At 49.7% G+C, this 24164-nt stretch overlaps 1 protein-coding gene across 1 annotated transcript; it reads left to right on the forward strand.

Annotated features, from left to right (window-relative positions):
• The first annotated feature begins 268 nt into the window (after window positions 1–268).
• Window positions 269–23870, forward strand: CNGA3 (cyclic nucleotide gated channel subunit alpha 3). Its single transcript, XM_040267619.1, has 8 exons — window positions 269–399; window positions 8040–8153; window positions 10432–10611; window positions 13785–13838; window positions 16689–16742; window positions 17987–18094; window positions 19234–19340; window positions 20938–23870. The coding sequence occupies exons 1-8, from the start codon at window positions 281–283 to the stop codon at window positions 22326–22328; spliced, it is 2127 nt and encodes a 708-aa protein (XP_040123553.1). The 5' UTR covers window positions 269–280; the 3' UTR covers window positions 22329–23870.
• Window positions 23871–24164: the final 294 nt, after the last annotated feature.

Consider the following 24164-nt stretch of genomic DNA (forward strand, 5'->3'; position numbering starts at 1 on the left):
CAAGTTCATTCATTTCTTTGATCAGCATTTAATTTTGAGCAGTTCTTGGCATGCAGCTTATACACAGGAGTAAAAGACCTTCTTTGTGCTTCTGAATGGGAAGAAGAACCCAGAGAGAGCCAACTAAAACACTGTGGCAGGAGCTGTGGGAGAGGTGGAGGGGACGTGTGCCAGGGCTTGTCTGGGGACCAGCCCTCCCAAACGAGCTGGGTGTTCAGTTACTTCCTCGTCCTGACGACATATCTGGTTCATGTTCATGTTTCAGCAGCCTTGGGGTGGAATGCGACACAGCAAGAAGATGGCCAAGGTTAGCACCCAATACTCCCACCCCACCAGGACACACCCCTCGGTCAGGACCACGGACAGAGATCTGGATTGCATTGAAAACGGTCTCAGCAGGTAGGATGGGCTTTTAACTTCATGCCTGGAACAGATTGTTCCCATAGCTGCTCTTGACCGGGGAGAAAGAATGCCTTAGCCAGGCAGGACAGGCTGGAGGGTGGAGGCTGTTCACAGCACTCCTTCTAACTGCATGACTCCTCCCAACCCACACTGAAGTAGTTTTTATTCTCATTTTAGAGATGTGGGAAAATGCTCCAAAAGTTATATAACTTTGGGAAGGCAAGAAAATGAAGATTAAAATGCAGCAGATTAAACACGGCTGTAAAAACGTCCCCAAAGTGCCACACTTTCCCTTGTGTATATCAAACATTTATCAGGCTCTGTCTGCACTGGGGTGGAGTACCAATCCAGTGCCCTGCCCCTCATTTCCAGGGGAGAGTCAGGACTCAGTCCTGCTCATGGACTTGGGGGAAGGAACCATGCCTGCCAGCAAAGCCATCAGCACCATCGATGATGTCCAACACAGGCAGTCACCTGGAAATCTGGGGCCTCTGCTTCAAGCTCTGTTCCTAACTTACTGGGAGATCTGGGAAAATGCACTAAACCCTCTATGCCTCAGATTCTTCAACTGTAAAATGGAGCAGCATTGGGAAATGGGAGTATCTATTTGGTACAGACGGACTTACTTTTTTGGATGCTTCTTAAATTGTCAATGAGTTGATTGAGTTAAACTAGGAGAAACTGTATTTCCAATATTAATGTTGTTTTTGTCCCACTTATATAGCACTGAAAACTTCTCCCACCCATGTAAATTGCACATTATCTAAGGCCCCAAAATGCAACGACAGTCCCTCAGTCCTGCATCCCTGGCACTGGCCCTCCTCCATCATTTCTCCCCACTCACTTGTATATGTCTCTTCCTCTCTCAGATGCACATTTCGTTTTTTGTGTGTCCAGGTTCTTTGTCCCAGGTCCTTAGCAAACTCTGCTTATGAGTGATGGACAATAGTTTCCCTATCACTGCAAACTTATGCAGTCTTTGGATCCCCACTTTCTGGGATTCAGACAAAGGAAGGAAAGTCTCAAAGCATGCCAACAGATGTTTAGTCCCTCCACTCTTGCAAGTTGGTGCTGAGACCCAGGAAACTTTATGTGACTCAGGGGCATCAGAAATTCTCACCCTACTCAAATCTCTCCCTGCTAACTGGCTGACGATCAATATCTGTGTTCCATAACTGAGGGTTGCTTCCTTTAGCTTAAGGCATTGCCCTTATTTAAAAGGGAAAAGAACACTGTTAGGACAGTTATCTGCTATTAAAACTTTGGTATATATTAATAGTTTCTTTCTCACATCAGAGCTGATAAAAACCCCTAAAGAAAGGGCTGAAGAGGGGCTTCAAAGAGGGTTGCTTCAAAGAGGATTGCTTCAAAGAGGGTTGCAGTAAAATGGAAAAAAGGCCCAAGGGGGACTTCCCTGGTGGTCCAGTGGCTGAGACTCCAAGTTCTCAATGCAGGGAGCCTGAGTTCCATCCCTGGTCAGGGAACTAGATCCCACATGCTGCAACTAAAAAAAAAAAAAAATAGGTCCAAGCATGGCACACAACAAGAAAGAGAGGCTCCCTGGAGACAGGAGGCTCCTAGGATCTTGGGCCCCAGGAAGAAGGACAGAAGCTGTCAGAATCAAGAGCATGTGAAGCAACATGGAACTTGTCCCTATTGCTCCCTTTTGCTTCAGGCAGGACAGAGCCAGAGCACCTCTGGGATCCAAGCTCCCTGGGGTCTGTCTGGCTTCTCCCAGTTGGAGAGTCAAGAGAAGGCAGGCCCAGCAGGTGGGCTGGGGCTCCTGCCCAGAATGCCTGCTTGACCCACACCACCACCACACGGGCCAGCTCTGCCCGACTCATCCCAGCTCTGCCTCAGCAGGTAGCCAGCACATCCCATCTGGTCTGAAGACTGTTCAAGAGCCTCTGGTTTCCCAGAGCCTCTCTGTGAGCTCAGGTTGGGCCCACGCACACTCAGAGGATGGGTCCGCCACACAGCAGGGGCTCTGAAATGCTGCCCTTGGACAGTACTCTCTGCCCTCTCCTCCGGGTGATGCCATGCCCTCCCCTCCCCTGCTTTGCATTCCCAGGCCAGCGTGGTGACCAACAGCACAGGCTTGAGGCCACTCTGCAAGGTTTGAAAACTGGCTCTGAAAAGCTGATCAACAGCTCCAAGCCTTAGTTTCCTCATCTGCAAAATATGCTAGTTCTGACCTCAGAGAGCAGCAGTGAGGTTAAAACAGGGCAAAGCTCATGGCACAGCCCCTGCCATGCAGTAAGCACTTATCACCACTCCCTGCTGGTCTTGGAGATGCTCACCTCCATGGGCCTTCTCTGTGTCCCAGGCTGAAGCCTTTTCTGACCCCTCTGACCTCCAATAGCCCCAGCTGCCCTGACACCTGGACAGGCCATTTCCTGCCTGTGTCCACATCAGGCTGTCTCAGCCTGACCACCAGTCAAGTCTCACTGAGCTCCTCTGGGGGCCATGCCCAACAACACATGTGGTAAGAGCTTGTTGACAGATTAGTACAGAATCCCATGGAAACACTAGAGAGATCTCAAAAGGAGAGACAGGAAAAAAGCTTCCTTCATGAGAAGCATTATCTCACAGAGCCAGCAGTGGGTTAACAAAAGTTTCCAAGATGGTTCCTTAGCATCACTGAGAATTGAGAATAGGAGTTCACACAGGGGATGGTACAGCCTTGGGCCAGAAAGCTTCGTCCAGGCCCCTCCCCTGCTTTTCTGAGCAGCCTAACATCTGCCTATGGACAGACCAATTTTCCCTGTAATATTTATTTGAGCAAAGGACTTTGACACAGTCACATAAAATTTTTAAAGTTTCCAATCACTATTTTGAGGGAGGAAATGGAATCTGAACGAATCATAGATCTTTGCCTTGAAATTCCAATCCTTTTAGAAAGCTTTTGGAGAAATAATTACAAATGGGTGTCCTTGAATATGAATCACTCTTTATGCTCAGTGATATCACACAGCTGTGCTGGGAACCTGTGTGTTGGTTGGCCCTTTGCTGAGGGTCCCCCAAAGAGGGAAGACGTCATCTTCCTGTCCCCTGAGACATCTCTCTTCCCAGCTCTTCCGCCAAATTAGAGACCGGTTTCCATTTCTCTTTTAAATCACTGAGATCATTTTGTTTGTGAAGAGTTATAAGGAAGGATCAAAGTGTTTCCTTTGAACAACAACAACAAAAAAATTAAATTTACACCTTGAAAAGACCAGAAATAAAAATATTTTGCATTTTGCTCTTTCTATTTAGATCTGTTTCATTGACTCAGTTATTTAAGAGCTCTCTGGCATATTTTTGCAGATAATGCAATAAAGACTTCAGAACCTGCTGCAGAGAATTGCAGCTAGCACCAAGGACACCTCAACCCCCAGAGCCATCTCCTGGTGTAGCTATTCTAGATGAGCTGTTGGGATAGAGGGTCATGTCCTACAGAAGAGGAGACTTCTTCGTGCTGCTTCCTGAGCAGAGCCCAAAGCAATTATCACAAAAGAAAACCATTTGCAGCCTGCTTCCCCAGGACCGAAGGCAAAAATGCAGTGACCTCGGTTCCCTGGTCACATGCGGCTGGGGCAGCACCTGCCCGTCACTCTAGTTCCTCGGGGCTTGGGAGGAGAAGAAAAATAATGTGTCGCACTCTCCACCCTTGTTCTAAAAGGTCACTTCTGTTCACTCGCATGTCCCCAAAGTCACTAGAGGAAGACACCAGATCCACAGAGCACAAAGTTAATTACCAGTTTCCATTCTGATGAGAACCTCTGCTTCCTCCAGTGACAAAAAAGCCTCACCTCATGGATATGAATTCCTCTGTATAAATAAACACAGAAGATGAGCTTTACACATTGAAAATGACCTTGTCTTTCAAAGCAGTCAGTTTCTTCTATTTCACCAGTTGTCCTTGTTCTTGCTAATTACCAACTTCCCAGGGCTTCTTCCTGTAGAGGTAGCGTCACCACCGAGAAGGAGTCTGCGAGGCAACGTCGGGTTGTCCTGGCCTGATCTGCTCATTCTATAGAGCCTGAGACCTGTCAGGTCCTCAGCTAGCTCCTGGCAGGACGGGGCCTGGCCCCCAGTCTCCACCCTCTGTATATTCCTTCGAGGTTCTGAATCTCTTACCTTGCAGAGATTGCCAGAAGGTTCTCCCTTTCAGCAGTACCTGTATGTTCCTGGGGACTCAAACTGTCACCTCAGACATTTGTTTCCTCTCCTCCCACCCCATCTCCCCTTCTGTCTACCTTGTGAAATCAGTTTCTCTGAGGAGTAACTCATTAGATTTGCTATTATTTAGGTATCTCCCAGGCGTTTAAAAAGGGTAGAGATTCTGGAGCTAGAAGAAAGACATCAGGGTAGAACTTTGGGCATCAAGAAACAATTAGGGAGATGCATCCAGAAAAAAAAGCCCCTTGGGTCCCTTGGACTTACATCATATAAGACCCTTCCTGTTCCTCACAACTAAATGTGCCTTTTGGGACTTGGGTGTTTGAACAAATCAATTTTTCCTTTGTTTCCTTTTCGAAGACCAGGAAAATTAAACTCAGGGAGGGTAAGTGACAAGCCCACAGTACACCTAGCTAACAGGTGTTGGGGTAGGGACTCAAACCCAGGCCTCCGGGTCCCCCATTCTGCTGCCTCCCCTCCCAGTGGAGCTCATAGGTCCAGGCCACATGCAGTGGCTCTCACTGCTGCCAGCTGCAGGCCTGCTTTGAAATCTGGGATGAGTTCTGCCCCTCTCACTCACCCACAAGCCCTGATGTCATGCACATGGAGTCTTTTGCTGCGGATGCAAGTAAATCTGCTCTCAGGAGGTGCTCCCACACAATTAGCAGAAACCAGACTAGGCAGAAATGCTGGGCTGACTGCCTGGCGCCTGGAGCTCCCTGAGGAGCTGGCAGGGACAGAACACCTTAGTCCTGGGGACCACCTCCAGATCTTCCGGGCACACAGGCCATGCGGAGCTCCAGCCCAGCTGCCAGTTGCTGTCCCCACCTCCAGCTCCCCACCCCCAGGCATGCCAGCTGCTCGGAACCAGGGATTGGAGAGATGGATTCACTTGTCCCCCTGCCTCCTCCTCCTGTAACTGACCCGGTGCCTTGGAACATGCATTCCCAGCTTTGTGGTACACACTATTAGAAGGGCAAGGGAATTGTAGCTTCCTGATTGTAGCAGGGCCTCTGATAGGGTCTCTCTCTTTAAATTAATTTAATTTTTGGTTGCACTGGGTCTTCGTTTTGGCGTGCAGTCTTTCTCTAGTTGCAGCAAGTGGGGGCTACTCTTTGTTGCAGCGCCCAGGCTTCTCATTGCAGTTGGTTCTCTTGTTGCAAAGCATGGGCTCTAGGTACACGGGCTTGCCTAGTTGCGGCACGCAGGCTCAGCAGTTGTGGCGCATGGGCTTAGTTGCTCCGCAGTGTGTGGAATCTTCCTGGACCACGGACTGAACCCATGTTCCCTATATTGGCAGATGGATTCTCATCCACTGTCAGGGGAAGTCCTGACAGGGTCTCTTATATGTGTAAGGTTGAGGTGTGAGTGGTCTTTTATGAAATTAGAGAGAGAATTCAATTAGGTGCTTTGGCAATTCAAAAAAAAAAAAACATGCCCACATAGTGCAGCTAGGGGAACCAGAGTCATGTCTCTAGTGGCATGCTACAGAACTCAGTCCTCAGTTCAGTTTAATCCCTCAGTCGTGTCCGACTCTTTGTGACCCCATGGACTGCAGCACACCAAGCTTCCCTGTCAATCGCCAGCTCCTGGAGCTTGCTCAAACTGATGTCCATCAGGTCGGTGATGCCATCCAACCATCTTATCCTCTGTTGTCCCCTTCTCCTGCCTTCAGTCTTTCCCAGCATCAGGGTCTTTTCCAATGAGCCAGTTCTTCACATCAAATCAAGAAAGTATTGAAGTTTCAGCTTCAGCGTCAGTCCTTCTAATGAATATTCAGGACTAATTTCCTCTAGGATGAACTGGTTTGATCTCCTTGAAGTCTAAGGGACTCTCAAGAGTCTTCTCCAACACCACATTTCGAAAGCATCAGTTCTTCAGTGCTTAGCATTCTTTATAGCCCAACTCTCACATCCATACATGACTACTGGAAAAACCCTAGCTTTGACTAGAAGACGGACCTTTGCTGGCAAAGTAATGTCTCTGCTTTTTAATATGCTGTCTAGGTTGGTCATAGCTTTTCCTCCAAGGAGCAAGCATCTTTTAATTTCATAGTGCAGTCACCATCTGCCTCAGCCATGTCCTATTCAACTTTTGTTTTAATTAGAAAATACAGAAGGCAGATTCATGAGTGGGTGACAGCAGGCTTTGAAATGGGATGGAATGGCATTCAAATCTCAGTTTTTCCAGTTGGCTATGTGACCTTAGGAAAGTTATTTAATCTCCCTGAACCCCGGTTTCGTTCTTATAACGTTGTTATATGATTTAAGTAATAAAATGTAAGTGGCTGACATACAGTAAGCAGTCAATAAATGGCAGATACTTTATGTATCACTCTGTGTGTTTTCAGCAAAAAAAAAAAAGTATCCTCAATATGGGGAAGCTGAGTGAGAGAAGAACCTGCTGGCTGTCAGGACTGAGCAGAGACTGCCTGGAGGAGACACGGTGTGATAGTGAGCTCCCTCTGTGCTGGAGACAGCAGGGCTGTTTCAGAAAGGAAGAGGCAGCAGCTTGGCAGCTGGGTTGTGGAATTCTGACTTCTGATCACTCACTGGGGAGACACAGAGCCTTTACCCTGACAGTAATTCTTGCTTATTTCTTCAACCGTGTTGCCACCTTGTTAAGAAGGCTGATTAGGTTGGAATAAGTCATGTGATCGAATTAATTTGTCTTGCTTGGGCTCCTCAAAACTCAAAGGATGAAGTGCAAATCCTTAGAGGCCAGTGCCTGGATGGCTTTTAATCAGGCTGATCAGACTTCAGCCCCAGGAAGTTTTAAAGGGAAAGAAAGGAAAACAGGCCTCAGCAGAGAGATCTTATTCCAGGAAATTCAACAAACACCAGGCTCTGCTAATGCTCAGACTTTTTGCCCTGAATTGCACAAGGGAAGGTCCTCTGCCCCTACCTTGGCAAAAGGGCACAGCAGAAGTGGACTTTTATTTGAAAGCACTATACAAATATGAAGCCAATTCATTACAATATTTCAGGACCCCCCTCTTAATCAGTGGTTTGCTGCAGCACATATACACTGGGACAGAGGGCAAGGGAAGACCTCTTGAAGGAGGAGGCACTTGATCTGGCTTTAGAAGATAGGGTTTCAGCATGCAGAGATGTGTGTGAACCAAAATCCTTGTTCTGGAATCCTCATGTGGAAACAACTGCTCTGGCTCCAGAGGCAGGCACGGTACCTCAACCCCAACTCCCTGCCTTCGGTGCTCTAATAAGGACCACTTACTGCTAGATGGCCCCTTTCACCTAGGCTATGGGCAGTGGCCTCCTTGCCATAAAGGAAAGGCCACATTATCCTAAAAACCAGGATCTGCTGGAGCATGAACTGAAGTGTGGAGACCTGGGGTGAGGATCTCTGACAGTGGCGTTCCTCTTTAAGCAGAGCATCTGGCCATCTCGGTCCTCAACGTGTCCAAGAGGTGGATGAGCTGGAAATCAATTTCGCTTGCTGCATATTTGATTTCCTAGGACCCACTTGCCATGTGAGGAGACATCGTCAGAACTGCAGGAAGGCATTGCCATGGAGACTAGAGGACTGGCTGAATCCAGGCAAAGCTCCTTCACCAGCCAGGGTCCCACCAGGTAACTGACCGGTTTCGGCCCTCTGCTTGGGAAAGAGGAGACAGAGGCAGAAACAAGATAAGTCTTAGGAAGAAATGATGGATGAGGGCGGGGTTGCAGATTTGGAGAAGAAAGGGGCAGGAGAGGCAGAGGCAGAAATCTATCAGGGAGTAATTTCCTCTTGGATCAGGTGTTCTGAGCTCAGAAAAATCTAAGAAAAACTGCCTTTATCTGAAATTGTTCTCATAAAAAATGATATCGAGGTACTTGTTCAATTCTGAAAGAATTCAGGAAAAAAAAAACCCCAAAAGCGCCAACCAGAGAAGTTTCAGAAAAGAATTCAGAAAGAAGGCCAGCCAGCCAGGGGGGACTACGGGGTGGACCCCGGTGGCAGGCAGGTGGCAATGGCGGCTCTGTCTGAAATAGCCCCTGGCAGGTCCACAGTCATAAGTGTCTAGACTTCATACCACACTTCCTTGCAAAAGCATTTGAAAGATTAACTAGGCTCTGAGCTCTGTCTCCATTCTGATGACATCTGTCCTCCAGCATCAATAGCTGTACCACCTAGAGGATGTCATTTCACCTTTCAAAGCTTGTCTGAAGGTGCATCTGGTAACATGAGGGCTGCTGCAGAGCCCACACTGGACAGTCAGCAAATGTTGGGCTCATTATTTCCTTCTACTGATTTTTTTTTTCATCCAAAGCCAGAGTTTCATACAGTAGTCTGTTCTACAGTTTCTGCTTAAGAGTATTTCAAAAAAATTAATTTGTCTAGTTATTCTTCCTGTTTTTGATGGTGGAGGATTATTTATTTTGCTAGCTCCTTGTAGCTGGGCACTTAAGTGATTTGCAGTGGGTTTTCTCATCTTATTAATAAAATGCTCTCTTGAGGCCTGTTGATTATAAGGACGAGAACACCTTCACCTCAAATGGAGAGGGGAAGGCTAGAGCAAGGCTGGAATAAGCTAAGATCCAGGCCACCTCATGGAAATGGAGATGGTGAGGCTGATGAGGGGCCCTGGGGAGGCAGCCGCCTTCCCTGTCTTGTTTCGCTAACAGCATTTCATGATCCGTGTGCTCTTTCCTGCGTACCTCCTCCGTGTCTGGCTTTCTCTTCTCTCACCTCAGCGGGTACCAGCTGAAAACGGCCTGCACCATACGATCCTGAGCTGTAACACCCAAGCCCATCTGGGAGTGGTTTTGAGTTCAGAGGCTTGAGTGACTGAGTCTCTGTGGGTCAGTCGTCCGTTGCCCATCCCTGAGCCTGCTGGCTGAGGCTGGAGCTCTGTTCACCCCTCAGCAGAGGGAGGACCTGAGTGGGTGGAGTGTCAGAGCAGAGAGGTTGGGCCAGGCAGGCACCTTGACATTCATCTGCTGCAGCAGCTATGAGCCTCTCCGTTCTGTTTGTGGGATATTCCTGCACTTCATCTGTTTTTAGGCTATGGTCACAAGAGTGAGATGGGGATCAAAGTATGTGACAATTCATGACACCATACCAGGTTGCTCAGCACAGATTTGGGGGGACAGTGCCTTGTACTGTGGGTGCCAAGTCAGGGAAACCAGACACCAAGAAACAGAGTTGAATCTCTCAGCCCAAACTCCCCCCCCCCCCCCCCCCACCTCCTCCAAACGTCCCCCACCACTGCTGAGACTCAGGAGGTGGGGCTGAGGGAAGATTTTACAGAGAAAGCTGGAGCTGAGATGAGCTCTAGGCATGTGGGCTGCCTGGGTTCAGGTGCTTGAGGCCTGGACCGGGTCTGCTCTAAGACAAAGGTCAGTGCACGTTGCAAAGGGACTTCTCCACAGGCCTGGAGAGAAAATAAAAGTTTGTATGAAAAGCAATTCATAGGACAAGGGTTGGGGAAAGAACCTAGGTTGTATCTGGGTGCTTGCTCCATTAAACTTGCTCTGAATTTTATCCCTATTTGGAAATTGTATTTTTTTTTTACTGTTCCTCTGCTTACCAGTCATAACAAAGAGCTCTACATGGGGCAAAAGGAAAAATGAGCAGAAAAACTTGCTAAGGCCCCAGTGGAAGGATCATACCTTTGATGGAGTCCAGGCATTAAAGTGACAAAGCCACAATGAAAATAGTATCTCTTATGGAGGAAGCTCCATCCCAGGTGGCAGAGGAGGGAGGAAGAAGCAGTTCTGGGGAGTGGGGGGCAGGGGTGGGGTCAAACCTGAGCCTGCCACCTGCCGGGGGATCCTGTCCTGCCAGCATCACTGCCCCCACCCTCTGGGAGGGGGCTTCCGCCTCCTTCCACTGCACCCTGGCTGCCCATCTGTGTCCTTCCAGGTTGTCACGCCTCATCATCTCACTCCGTGCCTGGACCGCCAGGCACTTACACCAGGAGGACCAGAGGCCTGACTCTTTGCTGGAGCATTTCCGCGGAGCGGAGCTCAAAGAGGTGTCCAGCCGAGAAAGCCATATCCAGTTCAATGTGGGCAGCCAGGAGCCACCAGACAGAGGGAGAAGGTAAGGGAGATGGGGCCACTTGTACCAGATGGGGCTGGAAGCACTTGCGGCTCATGTGGTCCAGTGTGGATTAACCCAGCGGGAACATCGGTGCCCAGGTATTCCCTGAAGAAAGGGTCTTGTCTGGGGTTACACTGCATGCTCTAAGCATGTCAGACTTCAAGAAGCCCTGCAGGAGATGAAGCCCTTTAGTCTGAGGCCCTAGCCTCAACTGAGCTCTGACCCTGTCCTCTGCAGAGCCCCCCAGCACCCCCGGCTGATGGTGCCTTCAGAATCGCACCTGCAGGACGTTGGCCTCACCAGTCTCTCCCTCAAAGGACCCTCATCCTACACTGCACTGGGACCTCTCTTGCTAGAAAACTGAGGCTTCTGTACCACGAGCCTCAGGGAGTACCTACATGGTACCCACAATTTTATGGATGGGTATAGGTGCATTCTTCTGGGGAAAAGACCTGAAGGTTGGTTAGAACTTTCAAGGGGTACCTTCCACCCCCAGCTTAGGTTGAGAACAATGAAGGGGTGATAAGTGGGCCTGGGGGGACTGGGGAGAGTGTTTGCTTTTCATTGGGAGAAGGGCCTGCAGAACAAGGGCTCTGAACACCTTGCCTGGCTCCCTACCCAGCAGGGAGCTTGTGGCTGGTGCTGTGGGGTGCAGGCACACGGAGAAGTTTGCAGGGGCTAGACTGATATCCCCTGCTCCCCTGCCCCACACAGAGCTGCTGCCTCCCCTCCCCCTCCCCTCTAGTGCTCTTGAGAAGCACCCAGCTTCTGGTCAGTGGGAGACCACTGAGCCACCACGGGTTGAATTGGTTGTCGATTAACAGCAGAAGGTCTCTTTAAGACCCAGTAGCAGTAGGAGAGGTAAGCCTGCGGGGGAAGCAGACCTCCTCTCAGCCTCACAAAACAGGAGGACACTTACTCAGAACTTGCTTTAAGGGAAAGGGGGGCTTGAACAAGGTCATGCCAGGATTTAAAAGACATAAAAGAAGGGTGAAAAGAAGCATGGTTGTTGCAGAACTAACAGTCCCTATGTAATTTGATAGAGAAAATGCTGTTTTTGAGTCAAAGGAACAGAAGGGCTCAGATGTGGCACCTCAGACAGGCAGAGAAGGCTCTGAAGCTTTGCGAAAAACAGGATGGATCTTCTCGGACCCTCAGTTTTATTCCCCAAATGGGGGGGGGGGTATATTTTTATTACAGGTTATGCAGTACATTGTGAAATGTGCAAGATATGCAAGCATGCTTAAGATAAAATATGACAGTTCAAAGAAATGTCTTGCTGGTGACATTAGGAGGTCTGCATTAGTCTTCCCTGCTGAGGAAGGCACGAGAATTGCTGGCTGAGAGGCAGAGGTCCAGCAGAGCAGCATTTTTGGGCTACTGTTTCACACGAGTTTGGACAACAAACCCTTGGTCTCCTGGGCTGTGAGAAGGGTGCTGTGGAGGGCCTGAGCGCTGGGACATGTGCAGGCTCCCAGAGCTGAGCATCCCTGTGAGGGGGCTCTAGGACCACAAGGCACACGTGCTGTTCACTGCTGAGCCAGAGAGACAGGAGGGATGGAGGCTAAGGAAGAAGGGAACATGGAGAAGCGGGGTAGGGCAAAGGTGGTGTGTGGCAGGGAGGTAGGGTGCAGGGAGCAGAGAAGCGGTAGGGAGGGAGGGAGGTTTGTTAGCAAGTCAACAAACTGGTTCAGTTCCTTTTGGGGAAGCAAAGACTTCCTTGGCTTAACTGATCAAACTGTCTTCTCCACAACTGGAGATTCATGGAGACGAACACTAGACTCTGTACATTTCCCTGTGTGACCAGATAAGTGGAGGGTTGAGCTAGGACCCCATCAGGGCCAGGCCCCAACTTGCCACCAATGCCTGGTTAACTCACTGGAAGGTTCAGGGTGGGCAGGTGAATGCAGTGGTGCAGAATGGGAGCAGAGTAATCAGGGAGGCTTCCTGGTGGAAGAAGACCTTGAATTTTCAAGGCCAAGTCCTATTAGCAAAGCCAAATGTATGCAGAAATGGGTCTTAGTTCTCCTATGGGTTTGGCCCCATGAGATTATGGGCACAGGGGTATGGCCATCACATGCCCCTGCACCCCAGAAACCTAAACTTCGCTTTGTAATAGCACAGCTTTGATTTCTCGGGGGATTTTCAGATGGTAAATTAATCCCGAAGAAAGCTATTAGAGCCACATTCTGAATGGAGGGAGGGAGGCATGGGCAGGGCATGCAGAAGTACCAAAAAAAGTATTTGGCTAAATGTTCGACATCAGAGAAGAGGTGCTTTGAGAGTCAGTCTGGAGAGTGCCAGGCACTGGCTTTGGCCCCCAGACCTCCTGTCCTGTGACTGGTCTGCGGTGACCACAGACAGGCAAGCCGCCCTCCAGCCCTGTGAGGCCAGGCTGGCTTTCTTAAACCAGCTGTCACACACGTGAACTGGCAGTTGAGCTCACAAGGATCATGCCTTTTCCTAAAGAACACCATCAAGAACTGCCCAGTCCAGCTTTCAATAAACATCGCTGGCTGCAAAACCAATCCCCACCTTCTACAAGATTCTCACATAGATCTGGGTAGTGGGCCCTGAAGTTTTATGGTGAAGGTTGGGGACAGGGGTGGGGAGGATGGGCTGAACCCTGGGGCAGCTCTGCCCTCGCTCTATTTTTTGCCCTAAGAATCAGAAGCGACCCCTGTGATAGGGTGTCTGAGGGAGGGTCCCTGTGAGAACCTCGTCCCTGCCGACCCTCTCAAAGTGCTGCTGCTACTGCTAACTCTGTCCACCTTGGCCCAAGGCACTCAGCCTGTTCCCCCAGGAGCACCCGGGGGCGGCACCATGCTGGGTAGCCTCCGTGCCCTCCGTAGTGTCTGGTGCACTGCCTGGCATGTGCTAAAACGCAAGAGGAATTGAGGCCAGGGTCCTGGATGGGATTCAAAGAGGCCCTCCCCATTTATTCAGAATCCTCACGCTACCCAGTGTCCATCCTCTCCTCTACTCCAAGGCATGCACCAGCACAAACTGGTCACACACACGAAAGAAGTTTGTCCCCAATGATAACAATTCCCTGTGATCAAACTGCGTGGAAAGGCCCAGGAGACAGGGGATGGGAGTCCCAGAATAACTGCCTGAGGGCAAGGGGTCCCCAGCAAGTGGACCGAGTTCAGATTCTCTTTGCCTTTCCACAGTGACTGGCCCCTGGCCAGAAACAACACCAACACCTGCAACAACTCAGAGAAGGAGTGAGTACCTCTGCCCCCTCCCACTCCCCACCGCCGCCCTCCTGCTGTGGACACCCAAGCTGTGTCTCCCTCCTTAGTCCTGCTGCTTCTGCCACACCCACCAGACCCTGCTAGAACCCTGCTCCTGGCATTGGAAACCCGTCCCCATGGACAAACGTGGGGAGGGACCTGTTCGGTGAGACTTCCTTGGGCAGGTCCTCTTCTGTGTCTTGCATTGTTCTTATTTATAAAGTGAAGGAGTTGGATGGGTAAAAATTTTCAGTGCCAGCACCCTCTGTTGCTATGGATCTGAAGGTGCAAAGCTGGAGTCCCTTTACTGAGCAGTGGATCTTCTCCTTCATGATAAGAATGTACTTTTCATTCTTCCTCCTCAAGCTCCTGTGTGCCAGGGAAATGCTCTTGTCTTAAGGCTAATTTGGGCCTCTTTGGAGGATGTGATCAGGATGTAATCAGTGGAAAGAGGAAATTTAAATATTTCCAGAGAGCAACCTCTTAAAACACTGGCCCACTGCAACTGTTTCCTACCACCTGATGCTGAGCTGGCAGAGAAGTTTGATGTGTGATTCTGGCAACGCCATCCAAAATCCCAAACAGGGAGTGTGTATGTGCTGTGACCATTTATATGTGTGAACACATGTGCATGTGTGCCCCGTTCTCCAGCCTTCCTTTATGGAACACCACGGGGATAGGTAGGGAAGGGGGTGGTCTCAGTTGGAGCGTAGGAGGACAATATCAGCAAGCAATGCCAATTTCTTGACTTCCAGTTGACAGAGAACTATGCCAAGGCTTTTTCTTGTTATTTCCCTTTGTTCTGATAGAATTTTTGTTTCTGTTTCCCTCTGTGAACATTAGTTGCATTGGGGGTTTTTTGGTTGTTGTTGTCTTTTAAATTTATTTTTTTAATTGAAATAAGTTTACAATGTTGTGTTAATTTCTGGTATACAGCAGAGTGATTCAGTTTTATATATTTATATACTTTTTCAGACTCCTTTCCATTGTGGTTTATCACAGGATATTGAGTATAGGTTCCTGTTCTATGCAGTAGAAACTTGTTCTTTATCCATGCTATATATAATAGTTTGCATCTGCTAATCCCCAACTCTTAATCCATTTCTCCCTTGAAGTGAAAAAAAGAAGGGCTTCCCAGGTAGCTCAGACAGTAATAATGCCTACAATGCAAGAAATCCAGGTTCAGTCCCTGGATTGGGAAGATCCCCTGGAGAAGGGAATGGCAACCCATTTCAGCATTCTTGCCTGGAGAGTTCCATGGGCAGAGGAGCCTGGTGGGCTGCAGTCTATAGGGTCACAAAGAGTTGACCTGATCTCAAACTCCTAATCCATTCCTCCTCCTCAGTTGCATTTTGTTTACATAAATTGGGACATCAAATCCAGAGACCCAAATGTCAGAAAAACAAAATGATTTAATCTGCAAAATGACAGCTGTTTCGAGATGCTTGATGTCAAGGCAAACCTGACATCAAACACCCTCGAAAGTCCTGCAGTTGAGTAAAGACTCAGGACACCGGACTGGGCGGAGGTCTTGTGCGTGGGTCTCCAGGCTTCTTCAACCTGGGCTAGGATGTGGGCAAGGATGGGGGTGGATGCAGTTGGCTGCATCAGGCTCTGATAAATCTTTTCAGATGGGCTCATACCATGGGTCCAAGGACCAAAGGACAAAACTGGAAACTGTTCCCGAATGGGGCCACCTGGGCACAAAGATACAGAAGTAATTCTTATGGACACCTTCCCCCACTCTTCCACCACATTTATGGCGTTTCCGCTTAGTCCGTGGGTTCTGAAAATTTCCTTCTCCTGATCGAATTGTTCTCAGTCAAAGCCACCATCGATTCGTAGCTCTGTGCAGGCCCCCTGAGTCAGTGCTGGGTGCCTTCGAGGACACAGCTGGATGGCACGGGGTCTTCCCTAGGCCTCAGCAGGTTGGTAGCCAGAGGAAAGGCCAAAGCTTGTAACCCAGGCCACAAATCCTGAACAAGGGTGGCAGAGCCTGGTGTAATTAAACTCCCAGCAGGGCTCAGTGTGCCCAATAAGCTTGTGGGCAGCGCCCTCTGCTGGTGTCTTGGCATTAAGACTTCAGCTGCTGAAAGACCAGTAGATTCAAGAGAACAGAGGATGGGGTGACTGTCCTGGATCTTCTCATTTACCAATTATAACTTTTTTGTTTCTAATCAATTTATTAATATGCTCACTGTCAAAAACTTGGGACACAGAAAAGCACCCAGGAGCACACACCCACAAAAGTATACTCTGTATTAATAATTGAACCCCAGTATCAGAGAAACCCCACTTCACATATTGGCAAATATACCTCCAAGTTTTCTCTAGGTTTATGTATTGAGACTATAGATGGGTAGATAAATAGATGCATACATACATACATGCTAAGTCACCTCACTCATGTCTGACTCTTTGTGACCCCATGGACTGGCTCCTCGATTCTCCAGTCAAGAATACTGGCATGGATTGCCTTTTCCTTCTCCAGGGGATCTTCTCGAACCAGGGATCAAACCCACGTCTCTTATAAATCCTGCATTGGCAGGCAGGTTATTTACCGCTAGCACCATATACATGCTATACATTTAAAATACGTACTGGTTAAGAGCATTTGTATCCCAACTCAGCTACCTAAGAGCTTTGTGACCTTGGGCAAGTTACCTGACCTCTCTGTGCATCAGCTTCCTGACATTATCATTATTGAAATCAGTAAGCTCGCTTCACCCCAGTGTGCTGGAAAGATGAGCTTCCTGCACCACGCCCTCTCCTCTAGTCACAGTGGCCTGCCCTCTCCCCATGGTATACGAAAATTGCTAAGTGTCACTCTGTGTCATCCAGTGACAAGGCGAAAAAGGAGGAGAAAGAGAAAAAGGAAGACTCCAAGAAAGAGGAGTAAGTACTAAGAGAAACTACCCCCAAAGAGGGGAAGTTCTGGGGTCACAGCACGCCTGGTCCCTCCCCGGGGAGGAGAGAGGGGCTGCTTAGGTCTATGGAAAAGGACTTGGTCTCAGGCAGGGATCAGGCCTGCTGAGATCATGTGAGGGTCTCATTCTGCGGGGAAAGTCTGGGACCTCAGAGTGGGGCTTGTAGGTAGGCAGGGTGGTCTCCAGCCCCCGGTGGGCAGCTGGGGGCTTCCCTGGGAGCCTGCTCCGGTGCCCTCTCCCTGGGGCGTTCTGTTTGCCCACCGTGTCATCTTCACAGTTGGGGTATGTGGAGCCCCTTTCCCGGGCACTAGAAAATACCATGTTCACAAACTAATTCAAACCCAGTGATGATGAGTCTTGGTGGTTGGGAATGTCCAAAGCCCTGTCAGTGAGAAACTGATCTTGCATTTGCTGAGTTGAGGTGCAAGCAGAAAGGCAACCAGGGTGTCCTCTGGGGTGCAGGAACAGCTCTGCAGGCCTAGTGGGCATGGTGGGAAGTTGGCATGGGGGAGGAGACAGGTGGACCCAAAGAAAAGATCTCCAGTACCACCTATAAATTCTAACCCTCCAAAAATCCTGAAAATGAAAGCAGAAAGCACCCTAAGCTATTTCTTCCACTCAGTCTTGGCTGGCATAACTGCAGTGATTCCCAGGTTGGTGGTTTTCGGTGGGAGGCAGGACCCCAGTGCTCGGAAGTGAGGCTTTAGAACATCTGCACAAGTGTAGTTAGTGAGGTGGACAGAGCACCTTCCTGAAGGGGAGCCCCGGGATCCCAAGGTCAGTCCAGAGAGGAGCTGCCCCAGAACCGCCTGGGGCGAGGGTCAAATGCACATTTCCAGACCCCAGCCCGGGAGGGGTCTGGGTGGGCCTGGGAACTTGCATTTTCCCAAAGCTTCCCTGAGGTGGTTCCAACATCACTGTGCTCCACTTTCCTCCCTGGCACCCTGGAGTGCCTGGATGATACCATAGGGCACGTGGGAATGTCATCACCATGGTTTTAGCGTTACCGTGGCTTCCTGGGGCTGGCAGAGCAGGCCCTCTACAGGGACACCCACATGACCCCCGCTGATATTGATAGCACCCTATCTGGGAAGTCATCTCTTCCGCTGCAGCCCACAGCTGCCCTGGGGTCTGTAAGCTAGACCAGGTCTCTAAACCCCTCCAGAGCTGCAGACTTCCAACACACTGTGCTGTTTGTGTGGGCATTCCCAGGAAGAAGAAGGACAGCGTTGTGGTGGACCCTTCCAGCAACATGTACTACCACTGGCTGACTGTCATCGCCATGCCTGTCTTCTACAACTGGTGTCTGCTCGTGTGCAGGTAGCAGGGAGGGGCAGCTAGGGACAGAGCTCTGAGCATCCGGTGGCTACCCTCTGGCTAGATGTGCCTCAATCTCTCTGTCCACAGTCGCTCAGTAGTATCCGACTCTTTGTGACCCCATGGACTGTAGCCCACCAGGCTCCTCTGTCCATGGGATTCTCCCCGCAAGAATACTGGAGTGGGCTGCCATGCCCCCCTCCAGGGCTCTGTCCATAAGGAAGGGCTCAAAGAAGGAGCCGGTGGGGACCTGTGTTTGAGATCAAAGCAAAGGGCCTGGCACCCTGGAGCCTTCCTAACTGAGTCACAGGAGGAAGAAACAAGAGCGAGTTTTTGCTCTCCTGAGGGGAAGTGGGAGGGGTGGGTCACTCCGGAGCTGACCTGCAGGACGGTGGTGTAGGTAACAGGTGGTGTTCTCCGCTGGTTGTGGGCTTTCTTGTTTGTTTTCTATTAATTCTTATTGGCATATAGTATATTTACACTGTTGCGTTAGTTTCAGGGGTTCAGCAAAGTGAGTCTGTTATATATATATACATACATCTACTGATTTTTAGTTTGTTTTCCTGTGTAAGTCATACAGAGAGTTGCCTGAGCTATACTATAAGTCTTTATTACTTGTCTTATTAGTTATTTTATATATAGCAGTGTGTATATGTCAATCCCAGTCTGGACAAACCTCACCCACCACGGGGCAGACACCAGAGGGGGTCTTTGGGCTTTCTGAGCCATTTGGGGTGCATGGTGAGCTACTATTTTGTGGGGGGAGAAGTGACTTGTTCCATTGTTAATCTCTAGAAGTTGTTGGCATTTGGCCCCAGAAAGGGCAAGTTCTCAGCCCCTTCATCTGACTCTACCACTGAGGCCTGGAAAAATTGCCCCCTCCCCAGTGTGGGGAAGGGGCCATCACTTACTGTCAAGAGGCAACAGGGCCCACTCTTTGGGGTCAGTCTCAGCTCTTCTTAGGAGCTCTGTGACCTCGAGGCAGAAAAGCTTCTAAGCACCCAGGCTCCTCACTGAGGCCGGGATGGGGTGCTGGGGTACAGCCCTGCAGGCCGGGCTGCTGGCGGGATGAACTGAGCCCCAGTTGGTAGCGCTGCCTACCCTGGGCCCTCCCCCACACGGCCTTTCTTGCACTTTTCTAGGGCCTGTTTCGATGAGCTCCAGTCCGAGCACCTGATGCTTTGGCTGGTCCTGGACTACTCAGCAGACATCCTCTATGGCGTGGATGTGCTGGTCCGAGCCCGGACAGGTGAGTGGGCCCAGGCCCTGGGTCCTAGATCCCACAACATGCAGCAGTGGGGGGGACCTGGGGCTGGGGGGCAGGTTCAGGGAGATCCAGAACAGTCGCCCTTGGGGTTCCTCTTTGTGGACAGTCAGAAGAGCCAGAGTATGTTACCCATGGCTTTCAGAGTAGGTGTAATATACAGAGAACTAAAATCTGAAATAGGGCCTAGGAGAGTGTGATTTCCTTCAGATTAAGACAGCCTGTGAGCTGCGATCCTCTGCCAGAGTGCTTGTGTAGCAACAGAATACAAAGGATCTATGAGAAACGAAAAATAACTACCCCCATATGCAGACCACCTAAGCCACACCTCCAACCCAACCCACAGGTCCACCCCGGCCCCCACCCCACTTAAGAAGCCAGCCCAGCTTCAGGGAGCCAGCAAAGATGGCTGTGACTTATCTCACTGCCGAGTGCTGCTGCGGCCCGAGCCCCAGTAAAGCCTTGCTTGAATTCCTGGTCATTCCTGGTCTTTCCTGGCCTGCTCTCTCACCAGTTTCTGCTGAGTAAAGAGTCCAAGGACCCCAGTCAATAACAAGACCACCTCTAGCTGTGAGCCCGGGCCTAAAGCTGCACCCATGCCTCAGTCTCCAAGCTGTGCATCCTTGAGGATCCTCTTTCTGATTTGCACAAAGACATCACATAAGCTAGCAGCAGCCCTGCTTGTTACTTCCAGGGTTTTTAAACTAAAAATTGTGCCATGGTTGTGGATACAAACACCACCAGATCACAGCACAACCTTGGGCAGCTTTATAATACACAAAGCATTCCAAGCACATCTTGTTTTCTCATGAGAACTGCTGCAAGAGACAAGAAGCGCGGGTGGGGTTATCTCCATCTTACTGCTTTAGAAACCAGGGCCCAGAAGTGCTGAGTGAGTGGCCTGTGGGATCCTAACTCCCTGACCAGGGATGGAACCCACATCACCTGCATTGGAAGGTGAAATCTTAACCACTGGACCACCAGGGAATTCCCATGGGCAAGGCCATGCCCCATTAGTAACTGGTAAAGTCAATTTGCTAGGCCATGACCAGTGTTTTTAAAGTTTTTATTGTTAATATTTTCAAACATATAAAACTGAGGGAGCACTATTATGAATCCCCATGTACCCTCATCCAGCTCCAACTGTTATCAACACTTTGCTAATTTTGGTTCATTTATCCTCCCACACCCTGTTCTTGGATGGAGGTTTTTTAAAGTGACTCTCAGACAGTAACCATGTTGGCATGTAGCTTTAACCAGGACCCATTCTTTAAAATATAACTTCAATTTATCTCTTAAAATTCAATAATCTTTCTTCACTACTATCAAATACCCAATCCACATTCAAATTTACCTAACTGACCTGTATTTTTAATTGAATAAAATAGATTAGGTGATCTGATAGAAAATACCAGAGCACGTCTCCTGTAATAATAGTGAGTACGGCTTTTGGAAATTGTTTCTATTATATATATATATAAAAGCACACCCTGTGTAGTCACAAGGTAAAATATCTTTCTGTGGGCCACGACCATAAACAGGCAGCCTCTTTGATGCCCACGTGATCTGTCTTCTCCCTTAGGCTTCCTGGAGCAAGGCCTGATGGTCATGGACGCCAGCCGGCTGTGGAAGCACTACACGAAGACCCTGCACTTCAAGCTGGACGTGCTGTCCCTGGTCCCCACAGACCTGGCTTATCTTAAGCTGGGCATGAACTACCCAGAACTGAGGTTCAACCGCCTACTGAAGTTGCCCCGGCTCTTCGAATTCTTTGACCGCACAGAGACAAGGACCAACTACCCCAACATGTTCAGGATTGGGAACCTGGTCTTGTACATCCTTATCATCATCCACTGGAATGCCTGCATCTACTTTGCCATTTCCAAGTTCATCGGTTTCGGGACCGACTCCTGGGTCTACCCAAACATCTCCAACCCAGAGTATGGGCGCCTCTCCAGAAAGTACATTTACAGTCTCTACTGGTCCACCTTGACCCTGACCACCATTGGGGAGACCCCGCCCCCTGTAAAAGATGAGGAGTATCTCTTTGTGGTCATCGACTTCCTGGTGGGCGTCCTGATTTTTGCCACCATCGTGGGCAACGTGGGCTCCATGATCTCAAACATGAACGCCTCACGGGCCGAGTTCCAGGCCAAGATCGATTCCATCAAGCAGTACATGCAGTTCCGCAAGGTGACGAAGGACTTGGAGACACGCGTGATCCGCTGGTTCGACTACCTGTGGGCCAATAAGAAGACAGTGGATGAGAAGGAGGTGCTCAAGAGCCTCCCCGACAAGCTGAAGGCCGAGATCGCCATCAACGTGCACCTGGACACCCTGAGGAAGGTCCGAATCTTCCAGGACTGCGAGGCGGGGCTGCTGGTGGAGCTGGTGCTGAAGCTGCGGCCGGCAGTGTTCAGCCCCGGGGACTACATCTGCAAGAAGGGGGACATCGGGAGGGAGATGTACATTATCAAGGAGGGCAAGCTGGCGGTGGTGGCCGAGGACGGCGTCACCCAGTTCGTGGTCCTCGGCGACGGGAGTTACTTCGGGGAGATCAGCATCTTGAACATCAAGGGGAGCAAGTCCGGGAACCGCCGCACGGCCAACATCAGGAGCATCGGCTACTCGGACCTGTTCTGCCTCTCCAAGGACGACCTGATGGAGGCGCTCACCGAGTACCCCGAGGCCAAGAAGGCGCTGGAGGAGAAGGGGCGGCAGATCCTCATGAAGGACAACCTGATTGACGAGGAGCTGGCCAAGGCCGGGGCTGACCCCAAGGACATCGAGGAGAAGGTGGAGCGCCTCGAGACCTCCCTGGACACCCTGCAGACCAGGTTCGCGCGGCTCCTGGCCGAGTACAACGCCACCCAGATGAAGGTGAAGCAGCGGCTCAGCCAGCTGGAAAGCCAGGTGAAGATGGGCCTCCCGCCTGATGGGGATGCTCCGCAGACAGAGGCCAGTCAGCCCTGAAGACAACGGGTGCCGTCTCCCGCCTCCCCCGGGCGGCGGTCAGTGCGACGCTGTACTGCACGGGGCTCGCCGGGACGCATTCTAGCTTTCCCCACCCTCTGTGAGCTGCGTGGCCTCCGGTTAGAGCCTTGGTTTTCCTCATCTAGACAATGGGACTCTTTATGTCTGTCCCAGTTAAGTGACAGGTTGCAGCGAACTCCTCAAGAAACGCTTCTTGAGGCAGGGTTTTGTGAAGTGTGTGATGTCTCCAGGCCAAGAGTATAAAAATGGGAGCACAGAAATTTTTTGTTTTTTAAATCCGTGGGGAATATTTAGACTCCTGAACTTCATTTTTTTGTAAATGGGAGGTTATTTACTTAACCACCCCTCCTACCCCTCACTCCACCACCTCCTGATGAGGCTGTGGTAACAGAAGCTGAGAGTACATGTGGTAACTCAGATTGGATATACAAAACAGCTTGGGCATATTTCTGACTTGGGTATCTCCTCATGTGTTCTTTCATGCCGTGACAGGCACAAAGAACGAAGGCAGGTCATCCCGGCTGAGGCCATATCAAGTCTGAGAAGCAAATCTAGGTGCCCTGCCATCAACTCCTATGAAACCAGAATCTGTTTCCTGGCAAAGAGCATCTCCATTAGGGAAAGGGCCATCTCCTAACTCCCCAACAGGCTTCAAAGACAGCCTCTGTCCCAGTCCCTGAGTTGGGGCCCTGGGACAGCCTGTTCTGGCCTGGAGGGAAGAGTCATGTTGGGAAAGTTTCCCAAGTTGGAGGTCGGAATGGGGTCCTAAGGCAAACAAGCTGACCACTAGGACTTTCAAGAGACAAGACCCTTAGGCCATGTCTTTCCAAACTGTCCCTGCACCCTGGAACAGGAAGCCTCACTCTCCCTTGGAATTACATCCTGAGGCAAAGCTCTTAGACAAAAATGTGCAGAATATCGACCTGGCTCTCTTTGTTTAATCCAGTATATAATATTACATTAAGATTTTAGAAGGTATCTATAGATTAGGGTTAATGGTCCATCTTCTGCTTGATGCACATTGTAAATTACCCAAAGACAAGTCACTCTCCTGATGCAGAGAAGCCACATATGCAGGTTTTCCTGCTCCTCTCTCCAATCCCGTCTCCCCGTCTTCCTTCCTTCCTTCTCTTCCTCCTCTTCTTTCTTCCTATGCTCTTTTCTTCTCAGACAAGATGCCCCATGTCCTTTGGAAACCTCAAAGTCTCTGTGGTCTAAGTTACAATCCATATGCTACATAACTGGGCCCTAATGTAGTTCATACAAAAAGTGCTGCCTTTTCAAGTATGCATTTTGGATTTACATGGGTCTGTTCTGGTTTCTGCTATGGATCATTTGACCATTTTAACTTTTTAAAAGAAATTTCAAAGAACTATTGAAGAAAGATCTTGTCCAAGCTCTTATCATCAGCACAATGTAACTAGCAACATGTTATCAAAATGCACGTTTTAAAAGCCTTAACTATTAATTTTGCCTACATTCATATTTACACAGGAAAAATAGAGACCTGGATTTAAAAAACACTGAATGACTCCTGCTTCATGTTTTGTCATAAGTGAAAACTCACATGGTCACATACCCTAGGGTATGTTTCTAGGGCAATGAGCCCGGCTTCTGCAAAGGCACGGGCACTGGTGAGCAGGTTTCACACAGGCACCGTGTGAGGGGATGTGTACAAAAAGCAGGTAAGGAAAGGCAAACAAGCCTGTGACATTCTTCAGAGTGAGTACCTCAAAGCATTCAGTTATATAAAATTTATATCCCAGGCGGGATGCTAAGCCTGTTGGCAACATTTGTCCCGGGTCACCATGGGGG

The sequence above is a fragment of the Oryx dammah genome, unplaced genomic scaffold, assembly GCF_014754425.2.
Source record: "Oryx dammah isolate SB20612 unplaced genomic scaffold, SCBI_Odam_1.1 HiC_scaffold_25, whole genome shotgun sequence".
Lineage (NCBI taxonomy): Eukaryota > Metazoa > Chordata > Mammalia > Artiodactyla > Bovidae > Oryx > Oryx dammah.

Excerpts from the sequence above, each read along its gene's own strand:
- CNGA3 (XM_040267619.1), top strand. The coding sequence starts at position 281 with ATGCGACACAGCAAGAAGATGGCCAAGGTTAGCACCCAATACTCCCAC. Across the intron at positions 16,743-17,986 it reads GAAGACTCCAAGAAAGAGGA|GAAGAAGAAGGACAGCGTTG; the intron begins GTAAGTACTAAG and ends GGGCATTCCCAG. Across the intron at positions 18,095-19,233 it reads TGGTGTCTGCTCGTGTGCAG|GGCCTGTTTCGATGAGCTCC; the intron begins GTAGCAGGGAGG and ends GCACTTTTCTAG.